This window comes from Beta vulgaris, chromosome 4, assembly GCF_026745355.1.
Source record: "Beta vulgaris subsp. vulgaris cultivar EL10 chromosome 4, EL10.2, whole genome shotgun sequence".
NCBI classification, from domain to species: Eukaryota; Viridiplantae; Streptophyta; class Magnoliopsida; order Caryophyllales; family Amaranthaceae; genus Beta; species Beta vulgaris.
The window spans coordinates 10050813-10069773 of NC_079205.1; the positions used below are offsets into that span (position 1 = coordinate 10050813).

At 35.4% G+C, this 18961-nt stretch overlaps 3 protein-coding genes across 3 annotated transcripts; 1 reads left to right on the forward strand and 2 right to left on the reverse strand.

Moving 5' to 3' along the window:
- Window positions 1-3134: 3134 nt before the first annotated feature.
- LOC125496867 (protein FAR1-RELATED SEQUENCE 7-like) lies at window positions 3135-5250 on the reverse strand. The gene is made up of 2 exons (XM_057393946.1): window positions 5095-5250; window positions 3135-3836 (listed from the first exon to the last, which is right to left on the reverse strand). The coding sequence occupies exons 1-2, from the start codon at window positions 5248-5250 to the stop codon at window positions 3135-3137; spliced, it is 858 nt and encodes a 285-aa protein (XP_057249929.1).
- Window positions 5251-10742: 5492 nt separating this feature from the next.
- On the forward strand, window positions 10743-12264 carry LOC104886481 (uncharacterized). The gene is made up of 2 exons (XM_057393947.1): window positions 10743-11530; window positions 11688-12264. Exons 1-2 carry the CDS (start codon window positions 10743-10745, stop codon window positions 12262-12264), a joined length of 1365 nt encoding a protein of 454 aa, XP_057249930.1.
- A 2637-nt stretch (window positions 12265-14901) lies between these two features.
- On the reverse strand, window positions 14902-17474 carry LOC104907749 (L-type lectin-domain containing receptor kinase IX.1). Its single transcript, XM_010696728.4, has one exon. It carries the CDS (start codon window positions 17292-17294, stop codon window positions 15114-15116), a length of 2181 nt encoding a protein of 726 aa, XP_010695030.2. The 5' UTR covers window positions 17295-17474; the 3' UTR covers window positions 14902-15113.
- Between the last annotated feature and the right edge of the window lie 1487 nt (window positions 17475-18961).

Here is an 18961-nt window from a genome sequence, read left to right on the forward strand (position 1 = left end):
ATGCTTTATGTACCTAGTGGCATAGAGAACAGAATTCTACATAAATTAGAAACGACATATATTACTAGATATAATAGCATATTAGCATGTATGCATATTGAGGCAGGTCCTCTACATAAACTCAAATATACATAGGCACATATGTTCCCATAATTTTTCTTCTTAATGAACTTACAGGTGGCAGATGAAACTTACAATAAGAAGAAAAAAAAATGGCAGATGCCGTATGACAGCAATTGAACTTATGCACATGGAAGAAAGTCTTCTATATAGAGCCTCATAACTAGCAAAATGACATATCCAAAAAATACAATACACCTACTTTATTCATATGGGGAAAAAAACTAAAAGAGAGTATAGAACATCACGCATAAGAATAGAGGGAGTAGCTATTTAATGATCACAATTTAGTTCATGATGAGGTAGCGATCCCATAAGACAATGTAACACTAGAAGACCTCTATTAGTCAGTGATACATATACAATATCAACTCAGGTCTATTTTAAAAGTGAATCATCTGAGCTCACACCCAAAAAGTTCAAATAGACAGCCTTGAAGTTCTCAAAGTTGCTGATCATGTTTAGTGCATATGTGAAATCCCTGCAACTTCAAGATTTTCATCTAAGGTAATCTTGCACACCAAAAACTTATAGAGAAACCAAACACTTTTGTTTTAGAGGGAGGTCGGAGTTATTAAGATGTAAGAGCACTCTAGCTCAAGAAGAGTCCTGATTTTGCCCATTATGATATTGGTGTAGAAGTCCATCTTTGAGAAACTGCTTCAAGGTCTTAGTAAGACCCCTCCCCCCAACAAAGACACGAAGCACCAATCGCAAGAAAGTGGTGTTGCTTATCAAAAAGCCCAATAAGTAATACTTCAACTGATCAACAGAACAAGACTTACTACTACCCACTGAATTATCCAATGAAATCTAATAGTACAGAAAAATAGTACGGAGCTTTAAACAAAACTTTCATAGCAAAAGGGTCATTGGAAAAGAAGAAAAACATATCTGGTCTCTTTATTCACTTGCCATTTTTTAAAAAAAATTACGAACAAGCTATTGGCACATCAAAGCACACAGTTGATACCAAAGATTTGGTTTAACATGCTTCAACCACATACTAACTATTCAATGACTGTACAAGCTGGAATTCATGCCGACATTGACATGGTTAGTACTCATCAATTCTCGTCATTTAAATCCACATCGAGTAATATTGCTCATGTGGTCTTACATACTTTATTAGAAATGCAACTAGAGAAATACCTGCTCTTCATTTAGTATCGGGATAAGTTGCTCTAATGAAAAAACTTTATGATAACAATGCAGGTCATGATTCCTCACAACTATACAGAATTCATTAATGACCTAACCTTCCATGTGAGAGAAAAGCACATCACAATGAGCAGAATTGATGATGCAGTAAAAAGAATTCTGAGGGTCAAGTTTCAGATGGGTTTATTTGAGCACCCATTGGCTGATCGATACAAGTCTAGTCAACCAGCTTGGAAGACAGGTTTATACTTTTCGTTCATTTTCTCACACTCCTTATACCATGAAGCATCATAAATTTATTCTCTAACCCTATGTTACTTCGACTTGGGATTTCTAGTACTTCACTAGACACCATTGTCGTGCCGAAGTTAATGACTTAATGGTGCACAACATCAATACCAATCACCAGACATCCGTTTCGGACATTGTTTCTAGTATTGCACTAGACACCATAGTCCCTTTTTAACTTAGCCAACCATCATCTTAGGGTTTTAGCAGAAGAACATGGAGCTTGGAACATTTTCCTGCAGGCAGGCAGCTGAGGAACAGGGACTGAACTAGATAAAGTCACACCACCATGGTCGATCAGAACTTATAGTCAAAAGAGGGGGACCCGATTTTACAATTCCGTTGATTAACATACACCATAAAAAAAATTGTGTTTTTGGTCGTTCCACTCACGATCACACAACAATTTTCCAACAATTTTGGTCGATTCACTCACCATCACACAATAATTTTCCAATGTCTTCTAACATCACTAATTTTATACTTTTTAGAGCAATCTCTAGTGCTTATAAAATTGAGCTAATTAGCTCTCAAAATTGCAAATAAGAGTTGGAAGAAAACAATGATGAAATTACTAAATCAAACCTAAACCAATTATCCACACACAAAAAAACTTAAAATTACACCGAATTTCAGTTTTTAGTTTACACTACAATAGAACAGTGTATTATTAAAGAGGAGAAGATAACAAAACCTAAGAGAGGGAGGCGCGACAAGTGCTCCGCAGTGGGTGTGGTGGCCGCCGGTGGCTAAGCAAGAGGAAGAACGATATGTCGTCGCCGGTGATGGATTTACTGGAATTGCGACTTGCGAGTGGTGAAAATCTGCAATTAATTGCGAAAGACGAATTCGAGTTTTTCAATTGCGAATTGAATTGAGAATTAAGGGGAATTTAGGTGTAATTGTGACAGGAGAATTTGGATTACGGGGAGAATTTGCATTACAGGGAGAATTTGGATTACGGGAGTGGTGGTTTTAGTGACGGGAGTGGGTGGTTTTAGTGATGGTGTGCGTGGGTTCAAGTATGACGGGATTGAGAGAGATGTATCCTAAACTTCCACCCCATGCTGTAAACCACGATGCAGTAGATACATAATACTAGGAGTGGTGGTTTTTTTTTATTGTATTTGTTGCTTCAAAAAGGAAAAACAAATTTATAAATAAATAGAATTATATATAGAACGTATACTACACAGCTACACTAGTATTAGGTTGAAATATATTAAATTTAAAAATTAAAATATTTTAAAGAAACCGGTTCTAGTTAGAAATAGTCTACTATATAACAAGAAGAAGAATATATACGTATCATAGTGTATTATGTTGAAAAAAAAATTGAATTAAAAAAATTAAAATATTTCAAGGAAACCGGTTTTACTTGGAAGCAGTCTCTTATCTCACAACAACTTTTTCAATTAGTCAAATAGTTAAACTTAAGAGACTGGTTATAGATAATCAATGGTTTCCTTTATTTAAGAAATGGGTTAGTAACCTCAACCGATCTCCTATTGGTAGTCTCTTTGGCCATTTTTGTAGTAGTGATAATATATTATTCTAAACTTACCTCATTCTAGGTTTTTCTTTTTCTCATGGCAATTACGACTATCATGAGTTGAAAGTTGACCACATGATCTACAAAGTCTCTCCTTTTTGTTGCTTGCTTCAATGGCTATCTCTTGATCACTTTTCTTTCTCTTTCCCGTACCACTTCCTTTGTTTGACGACTTGTTTGGAGGAAGTATACCACCTGATACTATATTAGAACCAACGAACAACTCAATATGCTTTTCTTTAGATTGTTGCTCAACATTTTCTTTTCCAGGTTTCATTTCCTCCTCAAAAGCAGATAACCTTTCCAATAATAACTCAAGATGGTCTGTGTTATTTTCAACAAGGCTTACACATGAGAAGAATTTCGACCATAGATCCCCAACAACTTTTTTCTTCTTATTTATTTCTATACCATCAAAGTCCTCACAAAAGTCAAAAATGGGCTTTTTTGAAGCATCTTTAGTCCACCGATGCAATATATGTTGCTCTAGAATTTCAGTTAAAAACTTCTCTTTTATCACAAAAAGCACATGCCGACATAATATTCTCATGGATTCAAACATCTTACAAGAGCAAAAACAATCATGAGAATCAGGAATATAAGTTACATGATATGTTTTCTTCCTTGTATTATCTGCAACTTCAAACTCCTCAACAGCTTCCTCTATTTGTACTTTGTAAACTCCACAATTAAAAATTGCATTTTGAAACTCCCTCTGAAATTTGTGAACATATTGTGTGTGTAAACAAGAGATGCATGCTTCTCTAAAGAAAGAGGAGTAATGAGACAAGGCATGGAATTCTTAGAATCTGAGTTGAGTTTGTTTTGGGCATGTCTTTGAGCATCCATGGCTGATTCTATCCGAAACCATAACTCAACTAGAAGAAGATTTGCATTTGTAAACAAAGTGAAAAAGTTATTCTCAGACTCTGAAATCTGTGTGGACCTCAAAATACCACCCATGAAAAGATTTCGAAAGTAAGAAGGGATCCACATATGTCTTATGTTAAACATATCAGTAAACCACCCATCATCTTCTAAGCCAAATTCACGCATCACAGAATTCCACCCTTTGTCAAATTCATCTGGCTCAAGGTCTCTATCCCAAACAAAGCATTCAGTTTCTCAAGAAACTTCGTTGTTCTACACATATCTGGACCTACTTTTACCGGCACTTTTTTCATGATATGCCACATGCAAGTCTATGAATTGTCTTAGAGAAAACTTTTTCAATTGCTTGTTTCATTGCTGCATCTTGATCAGTAATGAGACAAGTAGGTTGACAATTACCATAGCTTTTTAAAAACATTCAAACAACAAATGAAAGATTCTATATCTTCTTTTGCAAGTAGGCCCATACCAAAAGTAACACATTTTCCATGATGATCAACTCCAGTAAATGGGGCAAGAACCATACAATATTTATTGGTATCAAAAGTTGTATCAAATGATACCATATCACCAAAAAGAGAATAGTTTTTCCAACTAATGGCATCCGCCCAAAAAACTCTAGTCAAATGTCGATTTTCATCCACACAATAGTCAAAGAAAAACCCCCCACCACTACTGGTTGCCTTTTCTTTGAAATTATTTACAAACATGTCGGCATCAACATCTTGTACGTAAGCTTTAACATCTCGACTGAAGTTCTTAAATCAACCAATGACGCCCCTACATTCTCATATCCTCCTACATGCTTTTTATCAATCTAAAAGATTTGTTTGGTCCAACATTCAATCTTGAATTATCAAATATGAACTTCTTGTGAGCAAGAGTCAAGTTTCGAGATTTTTTAAGAAAATGCATGCTTTTGGAGTGGCAAATACATGGTTATGCGATTCATGAAAAAGATATACCATGAATTTTCCATCACTACGTTTTCTCAAACCTATCCTTGCTTGACAACCAGCACGATTTACACTTCTTTTACGAGCTAGAGCTTGTTATAGGTTTACTCTTTGTTTTACTCTCACCATCTTCTTTAAATCCTTGTTTATTACAATAATGTACTTCAAGTAAACATGACCATCCTTATCTTTTTTCTCAGTAGCCAATCTTTCCACAAAACCACAAAACCGAGCATAAGCTTTATAAAACTCAATACCATCAACTAGAGAATCAAAAGGCATCCAACAGTAGGTTTTAACTCAGGAGGGCAGAAGGGATCCATTCTTTTGAACCTCTAGGCGTGTAGATGGACGAGGAGTGAATGTGGATCTTGTTGTTTGAGTTAGAAGTTTGAGAGTAGCATTAGTTGGAGTTGTATCAACACAAGGAGTTGGAGTTGCATCAATGCAAGGAGTTGGAGCAAATTCTTCATCTTCCATTCTATTGTAGATTACTGGAACAACAAGAACATAAATCAATATAATTTAGTAAACTGAAATTTGACATATCTAGACTTATTGGAACTTGTCTATGAATTTTCATATGACATGCACATTAATATAAAACATTGGAGATTAGTTGTGATGTCTTATTAACATCATATAGGCCATCCCAAACTATGCTTAAGTTAATCTAAAAGTAAATATATTACTCCATTGGGATTACAAGATTACATGTTTTATCTCTCTTAGGTAGGTGTATCCAGTTTCAACAAGTTTAACTGAACCAAGTCAATGTAATTAGTAGGAATTTGCATAGTTCCTCATATAATATTTTACTTTTTGTATTTTGATTATCCATATAATACTTTACTTTTTGTATTTTAATTACTTGTAATGTATATATAAAATCGTTAGTTGCTCAAATAATCTTATTAGTTACCTTTATCTATCTATAAGTTATCCTTTATCTAACCAAGTCAATGTAAAATCTTTAGTTGCTCAACTTATCTTATTAGTTACCCTTATCAATGTATAAGTTATCCTTTGTGTAATCAAGTTAATGTAACGTGTGTTATTATTTACTTGTTATGTACATATAAAAACATTAGTTGCTCAAATTATCTTATTAGTTACCCTTATCAATATATAAATTACCCATATAATACTTTATTTTTTGTATTTTAATTACTTGTAATGTATACAAAAATTGTGAGTTGCTCACAAAGTGCATTGTTAGATCTGAATTCTGAACTCTGAAACACCAACTACCAAAATTTAGGAAAATTAGTAGGAATTTGCATATGTTGATATATTTCATAACTCCTAGTGGGGATTGAACCTCCAACTTTGGGATTGAAAGGTTTTTTCCTTATCACTAAACCAAGCTAGCTTGGTAAGAAAAGCTTGTTAGATTGATGGAGAGTTTTTGGCATAAAACGTGTAAGAGAAAAGTTGATGTGATTTTTGTTGAGAAATTTCATATAAAAGCCAAAGTGAACAATATTCACTAGGACAGACGGATTAGCAAATAGAAAGCTTATAAACTACCCATCCTAAATTCCTAATCAATGAGCAATTTTAGAGCTCTTTCAACAAAAGTTGGACACACATAAGTAGAAATCAATCAGTAAAGAATATAAAAAGACAAGAAAAGAAAGGCAAAACAGTAAAGAAGAAAGCATTAAGTAGACAAAGATTAAAGAAATGACATTAGGAATGTAGGATACTCAGAGAGAACAAAGCAAGAAAACAGTAATAATCAGATTTTTCTTGAAACTAAAGAAGAAACTGAAACACATGATTATCGTTGTATTAATGTTAAATACTAAAAAGAAACAATAATAATACCAACAAAAAAGAGCAATCACATTAAGCCTAATAATCATCGATCAGCAGTAAAAAAAACAAAAAAAACCAAGAATAAGAAAAACAAAAGCTAGTACGTACCAGCAAGGTATTCAGGACTGTGAAAATCTAACTATAGTTATCTTTACATACAAATTCATGAATTCAATAACTCATAGCATTTAGAATCACATCACCAATAAACTATAAACATAACAAAAACCAAAAATCACTACTTTGAAGCACTTGAACTACATTACAACAAGCAGTATGAGTTTCTCGAAAAATCGAAATCTAAGCTTGATTCGAAATTATAGGAAATCGAACTACTCAAATTAATCCACAAAAAGCAAAAACCAATCCACGAAAATCAACAAATAATCCACGAATGTTAATAATTTGAACAAATAATCAGACACCAGTACAAATCGAAAATACCTTTTTTTTCCGTCTTAGTCTGGATCAATAGCTTCAAATCTTCAACAATTTTCAATCAATTACAGATTTCGAAATTAAGAGCGATCGAAAAATTAGGGATTTCGATAGCTAGGGATTTCGAAAACTGAAATTGAAGCTAGCAAGTGAAATAACTCCTTTTAATCTCAATTATATTGAATCGGATGACTTTGAATCATAAATCTTAGATTTTTCTTGCGACAGATCCAAATTTCATGAGAGATTCAGGGAGAGAGAAAGGGAGAAAGAGAAGCGTGCTTGTGCTCTTGAAAAGAAAAAAGACCTAAGTTTTAGTATTGTGAAAGAAACTAACAACAAGAAATATCAGCCACGCGATCTTGGTTTGTTTGATCCAACGGTCCAGATCTCAAGTTTTCAATTTTCAGCTTTGTCTTGGTTTTCAGCGGATCCGGCCCGTATATATGTTTAAGTTCATATGAGAACCACCTTTATGGTGAGAACCGTGAGAACCGTGAGAACCACTCATTTTTCCTCATTTTACGAAAATTTTGATCATTTTATAACATTTTTGCTCATTTTTTGTTTCACTTATTTTATGGTTTTGCTCATTTAACAATTTTGTGCTCATTTATCAACGTTTTTGCTCATTTTACGTTTTGCTCATTTTACTTTTTTCTCATTTAACTTTTTTATGCTCATTTTACGTTTTTCTTCTTTTATATTTTTGTTCATTTTACGGTTTTGATAACTTAATGTTTTCTACTCATTTTATGTTTCTGCTCATTTGTTACTTTTTTTTTGCTCATTTTAGGAAGTTTTTGCTCATTTTAAGTGGTTCTCACGGTTCTCATCATAAGAGGGTTCTCACTAGAACCCAACCCTATATATATATATATATTATGGGAATGGAAATAATCAAGGGATTGAATTATTTCAATTAGTTTATTACTTTAATTTGTCATCATAAAAATGGATGGAAAATTGAGATACATAAAATACCAAAATAACAAAAGTTTAGAAGATGTATGAAGTGCCAGTAAACACGACAGAGAAAGAGAGAATAGAGATGAACACAAAGATGTGGACACATCAACTCATTTCTAAACAGGAAAATACAAGCCGAAGCTACAAAACAATGGGGAAAAACTTGAGGTAGGCAATAAAGGATCAACTGGTAGGTTGAATAGCGCAGTTGCACCATAATTCTACTAATCTACTTGCAAAGATTTAATATGCTTCACTGAAAATTCAAATGTTATTAAATTACAAGTATGGCTTCCCAACTTTAATATATTATTGACTCCGTCAAACCAAAGAAGTATTAGAAGCATAGAATAGATCAATACAATCGCAGCTAATACATGTGATGGTGGGAATCCTCTTCCATTTCCTTAAATACCGAATCATAATTGTTTTGGTGGACAAGGTCCTCGAAAAACTGGAAAACGACAACATTATTGACTCCACTATTATAGTACACGATTTATACTTGTTGGTTAAGCCATATTAAATGAAGCACTGACACGCTTACCGAGCTTGCGTGTCGCGTGTCAGACACGTGTTACGAAGCTTGGGCTTTTTTTTTTAAATTTGGCTATAAAAAACGTGTATTGAGATAGATAATTTATGTAGTCCTTAGGGCTATGTATAAGGTGCTTATAATGGAAATAAAATATTAAATCAAGCATTTATTACCTCAGTTGATGTGAAAATGTGTCTTGAATTCTTAAACTGTTTCCATTTTTAAAGAAATGTATTTAATGCTTATATATAGCCCTAAGGGTTACATATAACATTACCCATAGTATAAAAGCCTAACCTTACCTATTTAACTCATTAAGTGTACTACTCCCTCCGTCTTTTTTTATTTGCTACAAGCACTTTTTCACAAAGACCAAGGAGAGAGTGGGGACCATTGACATAAATGGAATTAACAAAAAAGCAAATAGGTAAATTGTGGGACCTATGTATTATATATGGAAACATTTACAAAATCAAGAAGGAAGTGATGGCAAATTTGTAAATAAAGTGTGGGACTTATGTATTATATATGGAAATATTTGCAAATGTAGCAAATAAATTGAAACACCCCTAAATGGCAAAATGTAGCAAATAAAAAAAGACGGAGGGAGTATATATTAATTATTTCTCTCTCTAAAACTGTACCACCGCACTCCTACTGCATCAGCCAGCAGTCACATACTTTAACACTTTACAAGGTATGTGTCAGATTCACAGTTTTTTATCAATTTTTTTTGCTTTAGTCTAGAGGAAAGTAGAAAGTAGCCATGAGTTTATTAATAACCATATACTGACACTGTGACACATCATGAATTTTTTTTGCTTGAGTCTAGGAGGAAAGTAGATTCACTGTAACTTTATTGTTTATTCCACATTAATGAATTCTAGAGCTGCAAACTTGGACAAGTTGGACTATTGTATTGTACTATTGTAGCCAAATTGATGTGACGCCACATGTAGTGATTTTGTTTTTGTTTTTGTTTTTTGTGATATTTGTGAAATAGTAATGAATAAGGATGTGATTATTTAGTTTTGCAATTTTTTTTTTTTTATAATTTTGTACCGATAATTCTAAAATTTTATATCATGTAACTTTTACTTAATCAATTTGTTTTCAATTTTATTAACATCATCAGGTCGTCATATTAATTAATTAGCCATGAGTTAATAAAGACAATTTTTTTTTGCAAGTTAATTAAATAGTTTATATGACCATGTAACTTTTATATTAATGTAATAATTGATAAATTATATTATTTGTAATTTAAAATATTTATGATTTATGTTTTTTTTTTATCTATGAATTTGCAGCTTTTGTCGATTTATTTCACTATTTGTGATATGTCTAATCCTCAATCTAGTAGTGCAAATGACAAATCTAAAAAGGATGATATAGATAAACCTCTTTGGAAATATGTTACTAATGTTGTCAACACTGAAACTGAAGATGGGGCAGTGAAAGGGGGTAATGTGGGGATTGTTTGTGATATTTGTGGTAAGTTTTTTCAAGGAACGTATACAAGAGTAAGGGCCCATTTGCTTGGAATTAAGGGGAAAGGAATTGAAAAATGTACTAAGACCACAAAAGAAATGGTGCGTCAAATGACAAACTTGGATGAAGGAGTTCCTCCTTATAGTGAGACTAGTGATGGTCAACCAAGTGATGTACAAACCAAGAAAAGAAAGGAGAATCCAATCACTAAGCTATATGATGTACAAGCTAGGAATCATCTAGATGCTGAGATTGCTCGTATGTTTTACACTGGTGGTTTACCTTTTAATTTGGCAAGAAACCCACATTACTTGAAGGTTTTTCAATTTGCTGCAGACAATAATTTGAGTGGTTATATTCCTCCAAACTATAACAAGTTAAGAACCACCTTGCTCGAAAAAGAATTAGAACATCTAGATATGCTTTTGGAACCAATAAAAGCTACGTGGAGGGAGAAAGGGGTTACAATAGTGTCTGATGGTTGGAGTGATCCACAAAGAAGCCTTTGATTAATTTTATGGCTACTAGTGAGAGTGGTCCCATTTTCATTAAAAGTGTGAATTGTTTTGGTGAAGTCAAGGACAAGTACTTCATTGCAGATCTTATGGAAGAAGTTATTGAAGAAGTTGGTCCCATGAATGTTGTTCAGGTAATAACAGACAATGCTAGCAATTGCAAGGGTGCTGGTGAACTTATTGAAATCAAGTATCCATGGATCTACTGGACCCCATGTGTTGTCCATACATTAAACTTTGCTTTGAAAAATATTTGTGCTGCAAGAAATATAGAATCGAATATTGAAACATATGATGAATGTCATTGGATTACTCAAGTTCATGATGATGCAGTGCAGGTGAAAAACTTCATTATGAATCATTCTATGAGACTAGCAATGTTCAATCGATTTTCTTATTTGAAATTAATTGCAGTGGCTGATACTCGTTTTGCTTCAGTGGTTGTTATGCTAAAGAGGTTTAAGCTTCTAAGGCGTTCTCTTGAGGCCATGGTGATAAGTGAAGAATGGGGGGGTTACAAAGAGGATGATCAAGGCAAGGCAAGTTTTGTAAAAGAAAAAGTAATGAGTGATAGCTGGTGGGATAAAGTGGACTACATTCTTGCCTTCACTGGACCCATTTATGAAATGATAAGGGCTTGTGATACCGATAAGCCAAGTCTACATTTGGTATATGAGATGTGGGACTCTATGCTTGAAAAGGTGAAAATTGTGATTTATACTCATGAAGGATTGACAGATGATGATGATGATGATTACTCCGAGTTTTTTGAAGTATTCATCGCATTATTGTAGCTCGTTGGACAAAAAGCAACACTCCTCTTAATTGCTTAGCTCACTCATTAAATCCTAGGTAAATTCTTTCTTATATATTTAGATCAATTTACTCATTTTTTTAATATTACATGAATAATGATTGTTTCTATATTTTTTTTTATTCTTTTGAAGGTTTTATAGTGAGGCATGGCTTGAAGAAAATCCAAATAGAGTACCTCCGCATAGAGACACAGAAATATCTGAAGGAAAAGTAAGTTGTTTTAGAAGACTATTTCCTGACAATGCTGATTTTGCCCGAGCTATGGATGAATATACCATGTTCTCATACAAGTCTGGAGTATACAGGGGTGGAGAAAACTTATATACTAGGGGTACCATGGATCCTATGTCATGGTGGGTTAACTTTGGTTCATCTACTAGTTTGCTTCAAGCTTTGGCCTTCAGATATCTTGGACAACCTACTTCATCTTCATGTTGTGAACGTAATTGGAGCATATATTCTTTTATTCACTCACTTAGGAGAAATAGGTTGAATCCAAAACGAGCTGAAAATTTGGTGAAGATTCACACTAATCTGCGTCTTCTATCAAGGAACACAAATGAATACACAGCTGGGAAGACAAAATTGTGGGATGTAGGTGGTGATCAATTTGATGTCATGGATGATGGGAACGAAGAAAACGCCTTTCTAGAGTTTGCCGACCTTTCTCTTGATGAACCGGATCTTGAATCTGTATTTTTTCCTTAGTGGTTTTAGCTAATATAAGCTCACATAATTATTTTTATTTGGATTTATTATAAGTTGCATTGGCTAACTTTATTTTTGAACATGTTTGAATATTATATATTATAAATTAAACTTGTTTGTTATATTGAATTTTATTTTCATTGATATTATAAAGTATAAAATAAATTGTTAGAAAAAAATTGCGTTTCCCTCACGTTTTCTCAGTTTTAAAATTTGTGTTTCCCCGTGTCCCCGTGTCCCCGTGTCCTATCCCGTGTCGCGTTTCTGTGCAAGCTTAGGGCCCACTACGGACGCCATTGTATGGCCTTGTTTTTTTGCTGATATTAAGTTCTTAACTAAACAAAACTGAATAGGGAAAAGAAACCAACTAAAAGACTGAACTGAACTAAACAAATTTAGGTCCAAAGAATGGTGTAGATCTAAAAAAAAAATTGCACATTCAAAAAGTATGGTTGTACTACCACATAATACTCTAAAATGTATCTTTAAGCATACACAATTTATGTTTGCTCATCAAAAATTAATTTTTATAGTTTGCACATAAAAAAAAAACAATATTGTATTTTATAGTAAGTTTAGTTTTAGTTTAGGCAAAAATACAAGTCTTCTATTTTACTGATTTTAGAATATAGTTTGAATGAGTCCTAATCCTCTAGAATTTTAGTGAAACTCTACAAGGTAGAGTTGTATATGAGCCATTGATCTTTTATTCAATGGTTGATATTGCTCAAACTCTACCTTGTAGAGTTATTTTACAACTCTAGAGGATCCAAACACGGTTTGAATATAGAAAATTATTTGAGTATACGTCATTTTGATGGATCTATGTACATTTAATTTATTAAACGTGTTAGCTCAATATTAGTCTTTAAAAAAACATCTTGATTTTTGACCAAAAAAAAATTGATCACAAATATTTAGATATCTAACCCAAATGAGAACCATTCAAGATGTCCTAATACAAAATTTTAACAAAATCATAAAATAACAAACCAACACCAAAAATAAACCTCTATCTAAAATACTCCCCAAACCCTAAGTTCCTTCAGCCCACCACTTTTGCAGGCTCGCTGGTGGCCGACATGGTTTCATCGATCACCGGCGAGCCTGTGTTGTCGTCTGTTGTTTTTGTTTTTTCGTTCTATAGTCGTCGCCCTTGTCCCCTTCCATTGTTCCCCTTCCATTATTCCCCTGCCAATTCCCAGTCGTGCGTATCCCCGTCCTACTCCCTCACCATCGCGCATCCATGACTCACCCCACCTTGTTCGGTGGTTTTTGTTTGTCTACCTTCTCACGTCAGTTTCCACCCCTTCCCCTCCCCTGCTTCGGTGGTTTTCGTTCGTCTTTGCTCCCCTGCTTCGGTGGTTTTCCTTTGTCTCCCCTCTAGCGCCAGTTGCCACCACTCCCCCCTCCCCTGTGCATCAGTGAACTTTCCATCCCTCCTCCACCCCTGTGCTTCGGTGCTCGCCATCTCCCTCCCTATTCGCCAAGTTTCGCACCTCACCCTCCCATGTGCGTTACTTTTCGAGTTGGTCAGTATCCTCACTCCCGTCCTTGTTTCAGAGTGTTCTCGTTCATGGTTCCCATCCCATCCTCGCATCTGGTCGGCACAACCCCCGGTTTATGTAGTGGTTGTTTTGGGCTTCCCCTTCCCTGTAGATGTTTCAGGCTCCCATTTTCCCTCCCCCTGTTAGTGTCGGGCTTCCCTTTCCCCTCCCCCCCCCCATGTTAGTGTCTGGCTCCCCTTTCCCCTTCCCCCAGGTTGTTGGGTTCTCCAACTTGTTATTTTGGATGTCAGTATGTCCAGTTTTTTAGTCAAAGGCGCGTTTAATCTTGCATTAAAAGTAGTGCGTTGTTTACGAGTTGCTAAAGTTGTTATCGGTGGTTGGTTGTGGGCCTTGTGGCCATCGCAAAGTATTAGGCAGTTGGGTCAAGATTGGTGGTTCAAAGCAGAAATAGTTAAGTGTGTCGGTTTTTTGGAATATGTGTTGAGGGACAAGGTGACTCACTGTGATCGTGAGCAAGGACGAGGTGATGATAGACTTTCATGGTTGCGACGTATATTACCGATTTTGAAAATCGGAGGTGTTTTCAAGGGTTCAACTTATTTGGCTCTCCTTTTTAGCTTGGCATGGATCTTAATGGTCTTTGCCTTGAAAACTTCAAATCTGCAGGCGGCACCCCAGTTACATCTAAGGGTTTTCAGCACGCCCGCTCATCAGCATTTCTCCTTCATCATGGGGAAACCTGAAATAATTTCGATCGGGAGTAGTGAGTCACAATGGAACATGACTCCTCATATGGTCATGAGCTCGGAATCCCAAGTGATGACAGATCTTGCGGTTTCTCATACGGCGAGACGCGACGCTCGCCATTGGTTATTCATTGTCCTAATCGTGATCGTCAATAGCTTCTTCTACCACTTCCATCAGCCATCTGAGGTTTGCGTCCACCATCATCAGCATTGACTAGCGACGCTCCCCTTTCTACGCGACTTTGTATCGTTTTTATTTATTTCTGTATTAGATGGAATGTACGAGCTCTTAAGGCTCCTATAGGTTTATTTGATTTTTTAGTTTAGGTTGCATTAGCATTAGGTTGTACTTGCTCTTTTAATTAATGTACGATTTCTCAATGTCAAAAAAAAATACAAAATTTTATTGCAATGCGATGAAATTTTTTAGATCACAACTTCACATGACAAATTAAGTTGACACGGTATATGGCTACGTGCTGCTGCTAAGTGCACGAAATCCTTCATCTGTTTGACAAAAGAAAGTGCATACACCTACAGGCTACACTAACCAACATAGAAACTTTCTTTCTTCTGAACAATGAAAAGAGATTAATCAAACATTAAAGCTGTCAGACAACAAAGGAGAAGTGCCAGATGCAACTGGCTGACAAGAAGAGTTTGTAGTACCACTACTGCTGCCTGTAATACCAGAGGAGGAGGAACTGATATAGGAACTATCTACATTCGTTGGGGATGAGCAATAGACAGGAACCGGGAACTTCAGAGGCAGACTAGGCAAAGGAGATTCCAACTTAAGAACATTTATAGCTTGTCTTATAGTAGGACGGGAAGCATGGTCCGGGTGGCAACACCACAAGCCAACCATCAATAAGCACTTGATTTGCTGTGTGTCGAATTCTCCTTCAAGTTCTATATCAACTGCTTCAAGAAGATCACCTTTCCCATAGAGGTTCCACACCCATTCTACCATTTTCACCCTATTAGGCTCTTCTTTATCATCAATAGGCTGCCTTCCGCATGCAATTTCAAGAGCTACAACCCCAAAACTGTAGACATCAGCTTCTCTGCTAGCCTTTCCTGTATTAAAAACCTCCGGTGCTAAATACCCTAAGGTACCTGCTAACAAAGTTGTCTGCGAAGTTGTACTGTGGTCCACAAGCCTTGCAAGCCCAAAGTCCCCAAGCTTAGCATTGTAATCAATGTCAAGCATGACATTGCTTGATTTGATATCTCTGTGCAACACACATTGCTCCCATTCTTCATGAAGATAGAGCAAAGCGGAAGCCAAGCCTTGGGTAATATTATACCTTATTGTCCATTGCAAGACGCTCTTTGTCTTGCCCCGATATAGATGTGAGTCAAGACTTCCATTTGGCATACATTCATAAACAAGAAGCAAGCCTCCTCGTTCATGGCACCAACCAAGAAGCTGGACCAAATTTTTATGTCTCAAACGACTAATGATCCTCACTTCTGACATATACTCCTTTTTCCCTTGTTTTGATTCCCTCGATATCTTCTTGACGGCAATTTCTCTGTCAAGATCTGTTAGAAACCCTCTGTACACACCTCCAAAACCTCCCTCTCCTAGTTTTCGTTCGTCAGAAAAGTTGTTAGTAGCATGACTAAGTTCATTGTAAGTGAACCTTTTTGGCCCAGTTTCCTTATCAAAATCATCGTCCACATCATAAGTCATTTCACTACTTCTTTCCCTAGATCTCCTCTGCCACCTTAGAAACACTATAAAGCCTAATCCAATCACTAATAAGACACTGATACTAGCTAAAACGCCATCAACGATAGCTGCTTTGTGCTTGCTTTGGCTTTTCCTAGTTGGCAGTCGAGTTGTATAATTTTGTGCAGGAGTTGGTACAATAATCTCAGTGTCTTCTAACGTTGAGTTGAACTCCCAGGAAAGGATAGTATGAAGTTCAAGACTATCCCCTGTAGCAGAAGAGAACCCAACTCTGACTTCATCTGGAAGGATAGTACGCAAGTTAATCATCTGAGAAATGTTATATTTCCCAGTAAAGACAGGATGATCATCATAAGTTAGATAGACACTCAGATTCATAGTAGAAGAATCATAAGTTATCCAAACATTTGCCGTAGTCCCATTCTGTACACTCCATGGTGAAGAAACCATTGAATTTACGGAATTGACATCTACTCCCAAATGAGTATAAGTCTCATAGATACCCGGATCGAACTTATCATTGTTGAAAGTATCAAACTCAACAGCAACAAACGGGTGTTTACTGGCGACGTTACAATTTTCATTATTGCAAATCAAACCAAGAGATCCACCACCTGAATATTCCGGAGCATAAACTGTAGACTCATTAAAGGCTGTAAGGAAAAAGGCAAAACCATCACCATATGAATAATCTATTGTAGACTCATTTTCCAGCTGTGTGATGTTAAATGAGAAGTGAGTTGAAAAATTGGTTGTTTCGTTTGTGTTTCGATCCCAAAGACGCACAGGCTGAGAGTAGGATGCTCGTCCTACACTATGTTTGAGTTCAGCATCTACTCTATTCCTCGTGAGCTGTAAAACTCCATCTGCAACTGTTGAATCATTCCCGTAGCTGATGTTTTTTGCATCGTTTATGTCGAAATAAGTGATGTTAAAGGTTAATGATTCTACATGAACAGCAAAAACCAGCAGGGAAACAATGATTTGAAAGATGTAATTATAATTGATGGAACAAAGAGATGAACCCAAGCTGTGAATGTATCTACTCATTTCTAAACAGAGGAAAGCAAAATGCATCAATTAGAAAAGATATGGAGAAAGGTGAAGATAGGTAAATAACCAGGTTGTATTTTATCTGGACTCTCGAGCATAAGCTTCACTCTACTTATTCATGTGTATCGTGAAAAATAAGAGTTGACGCATCATTGACTTGAGTCTTAGTCTTCTTTCTCATATTTTATGGCTTTTTGTAGATATATGGGCCATAAGAATTAACTGCTAATTTGTCTGAACTACATATGGTCCTTTATTGTCTTCCTGCTGAATTATTGTCCTTTAATGGTCCTATACAGCTATACTCCTATATTGAATTATTGTTTTCATACTTGTCAAGACCCACCGGCCCACTAGTCATTATACTTTCCATGTTCCTATATAAGTATTCTATTCACTTTTTCATGTGACCCGATGCATTTGTTAGATTATTAATATCTTCAATTGCAAACAACGGAACAAGTAACAATCATAAAAAATGATATTTTGAGAGCATACATTGAGATGAATCTAACAAAACTTGACTATGATTTTGTTTATTTAATAACGAGAAAATAGAGTCAAAGGTAGTTGATGAATAGTATCAATGTATTTACGGCCCGTTTGGTAGTTGGTCATAAATGGTGGTAATGGGAATGAATTTGTGTGTAAATTTGTGAAAAATATCATTGTCCATTCCCATGGTAATGCTAATTTATCATAAAGTGTTCACTTTCCTTCTTGAATTTTCATTCTCATCCAATACCACCTTGTAGGTGGTAATGAGTGGTAATGAAAATTGCTTCCCTTTGGAGACAAAAACACAAGTTTAGGGGTGAGATTGCTTGCCCATGGAGATTTTAAGGGTGCTTCCCTAATAAAATTACACTTGAAATCCATTCTCATTACCACAATTTATTAACGACTACCAAACGGACCGTTAAGATAAGAATGGTAGAAGTAGAATTTTTTACAACTATCCACACGAAACTAACGATAAGTGAACATTGCCCTGTTTGAAATATTGTTCTATTTGAAACATTGGCTCGTTTGGTAACCCTACCGAATTTATAGCTAGCTAATTTGGGAGTAAAAGCCAATGGCCTTAATCGCCAAACAAGGACATGTGCATAATCTATTGTTGTACCTTTTATTATCTATTAAAGTAATTTTCACCAACTTTGACACATAAATGTAATTGATCTCCAAACCTCTAATGTCAAACATTTCATTCCACCAAACTTTTTCAAAAAGAGCTTTTTAAACTCAATAAGCTAATTAAAACTTCTCTTTACCAAATACTGAAATTAGAAGATTGACTAATAAAATCCTCTAATATGAATTTAAACCACTAATTTTACCCCAAACTTCTCTTTACCAAACAACGCGAATGTCTCAACTCGAACAAACTTTTTGCTATTAGTAGCACAGACATGTGTATATCAAAACGTCCCCACCTATTTATTCTCTCTCCACTGCTCTTCTACTTTTTGAAATTATCTCCACAACTCTCTTTCTCTCTCTCCGTCCTCTATTCCTCTGATCTTAAGTTTACTAAGCCCATGAAACTTACTGCTAGGTGTGAATAATGGACTGGAACCTATGAAAATTCTAAAAAGCGTGTTGTAGCAGAAAATCAGGCATGATTGCATTGTCGCAGCAGTTCGAGTGAAGTCTGCCTTGTCACAGTCAGTTCGTAAGTCGCAGTGATT

Bases quoted from the DNA above. Each gene is read 5' to 3' on its own strand.
- LOC104907749 (XM_010696728.4), bottom strand. From the start codon at position 17,294: ATGCATTTTGCTTTCCTCTGTTTAGAAATGAGTAGATACATTCACAGC.
- LOC104886481 (XM_057393947.1), top strand. From the start codon at position 10,743: ATGGCTACTAGTGAGAGTGGTCCCATTTTCATTAAAAGTGTGAATTGT. The intron at 11,531-11,687 runs GTAGCTCGTTGG...ATTCTTTTGAAG, and splicing joins GAAGTATTCATCGCATTATT to GTTTTATAGTGAGGCATGGC.
- LOC125496867 (XM_057393946.1), bottom strand. From the start codon at position 5,250: ATGCCTTTTGATTCTCTAGTTGATGGTATTGAGTTTTATAAAGCTTAT. The intron at 3,837-5,094 runs GTGAGAGTAAAA...CACAAATTTCAG, and splicing joins ACAAGGATTTAAAGAAGATG to AGGGAGTTTCAAAATGCAAT.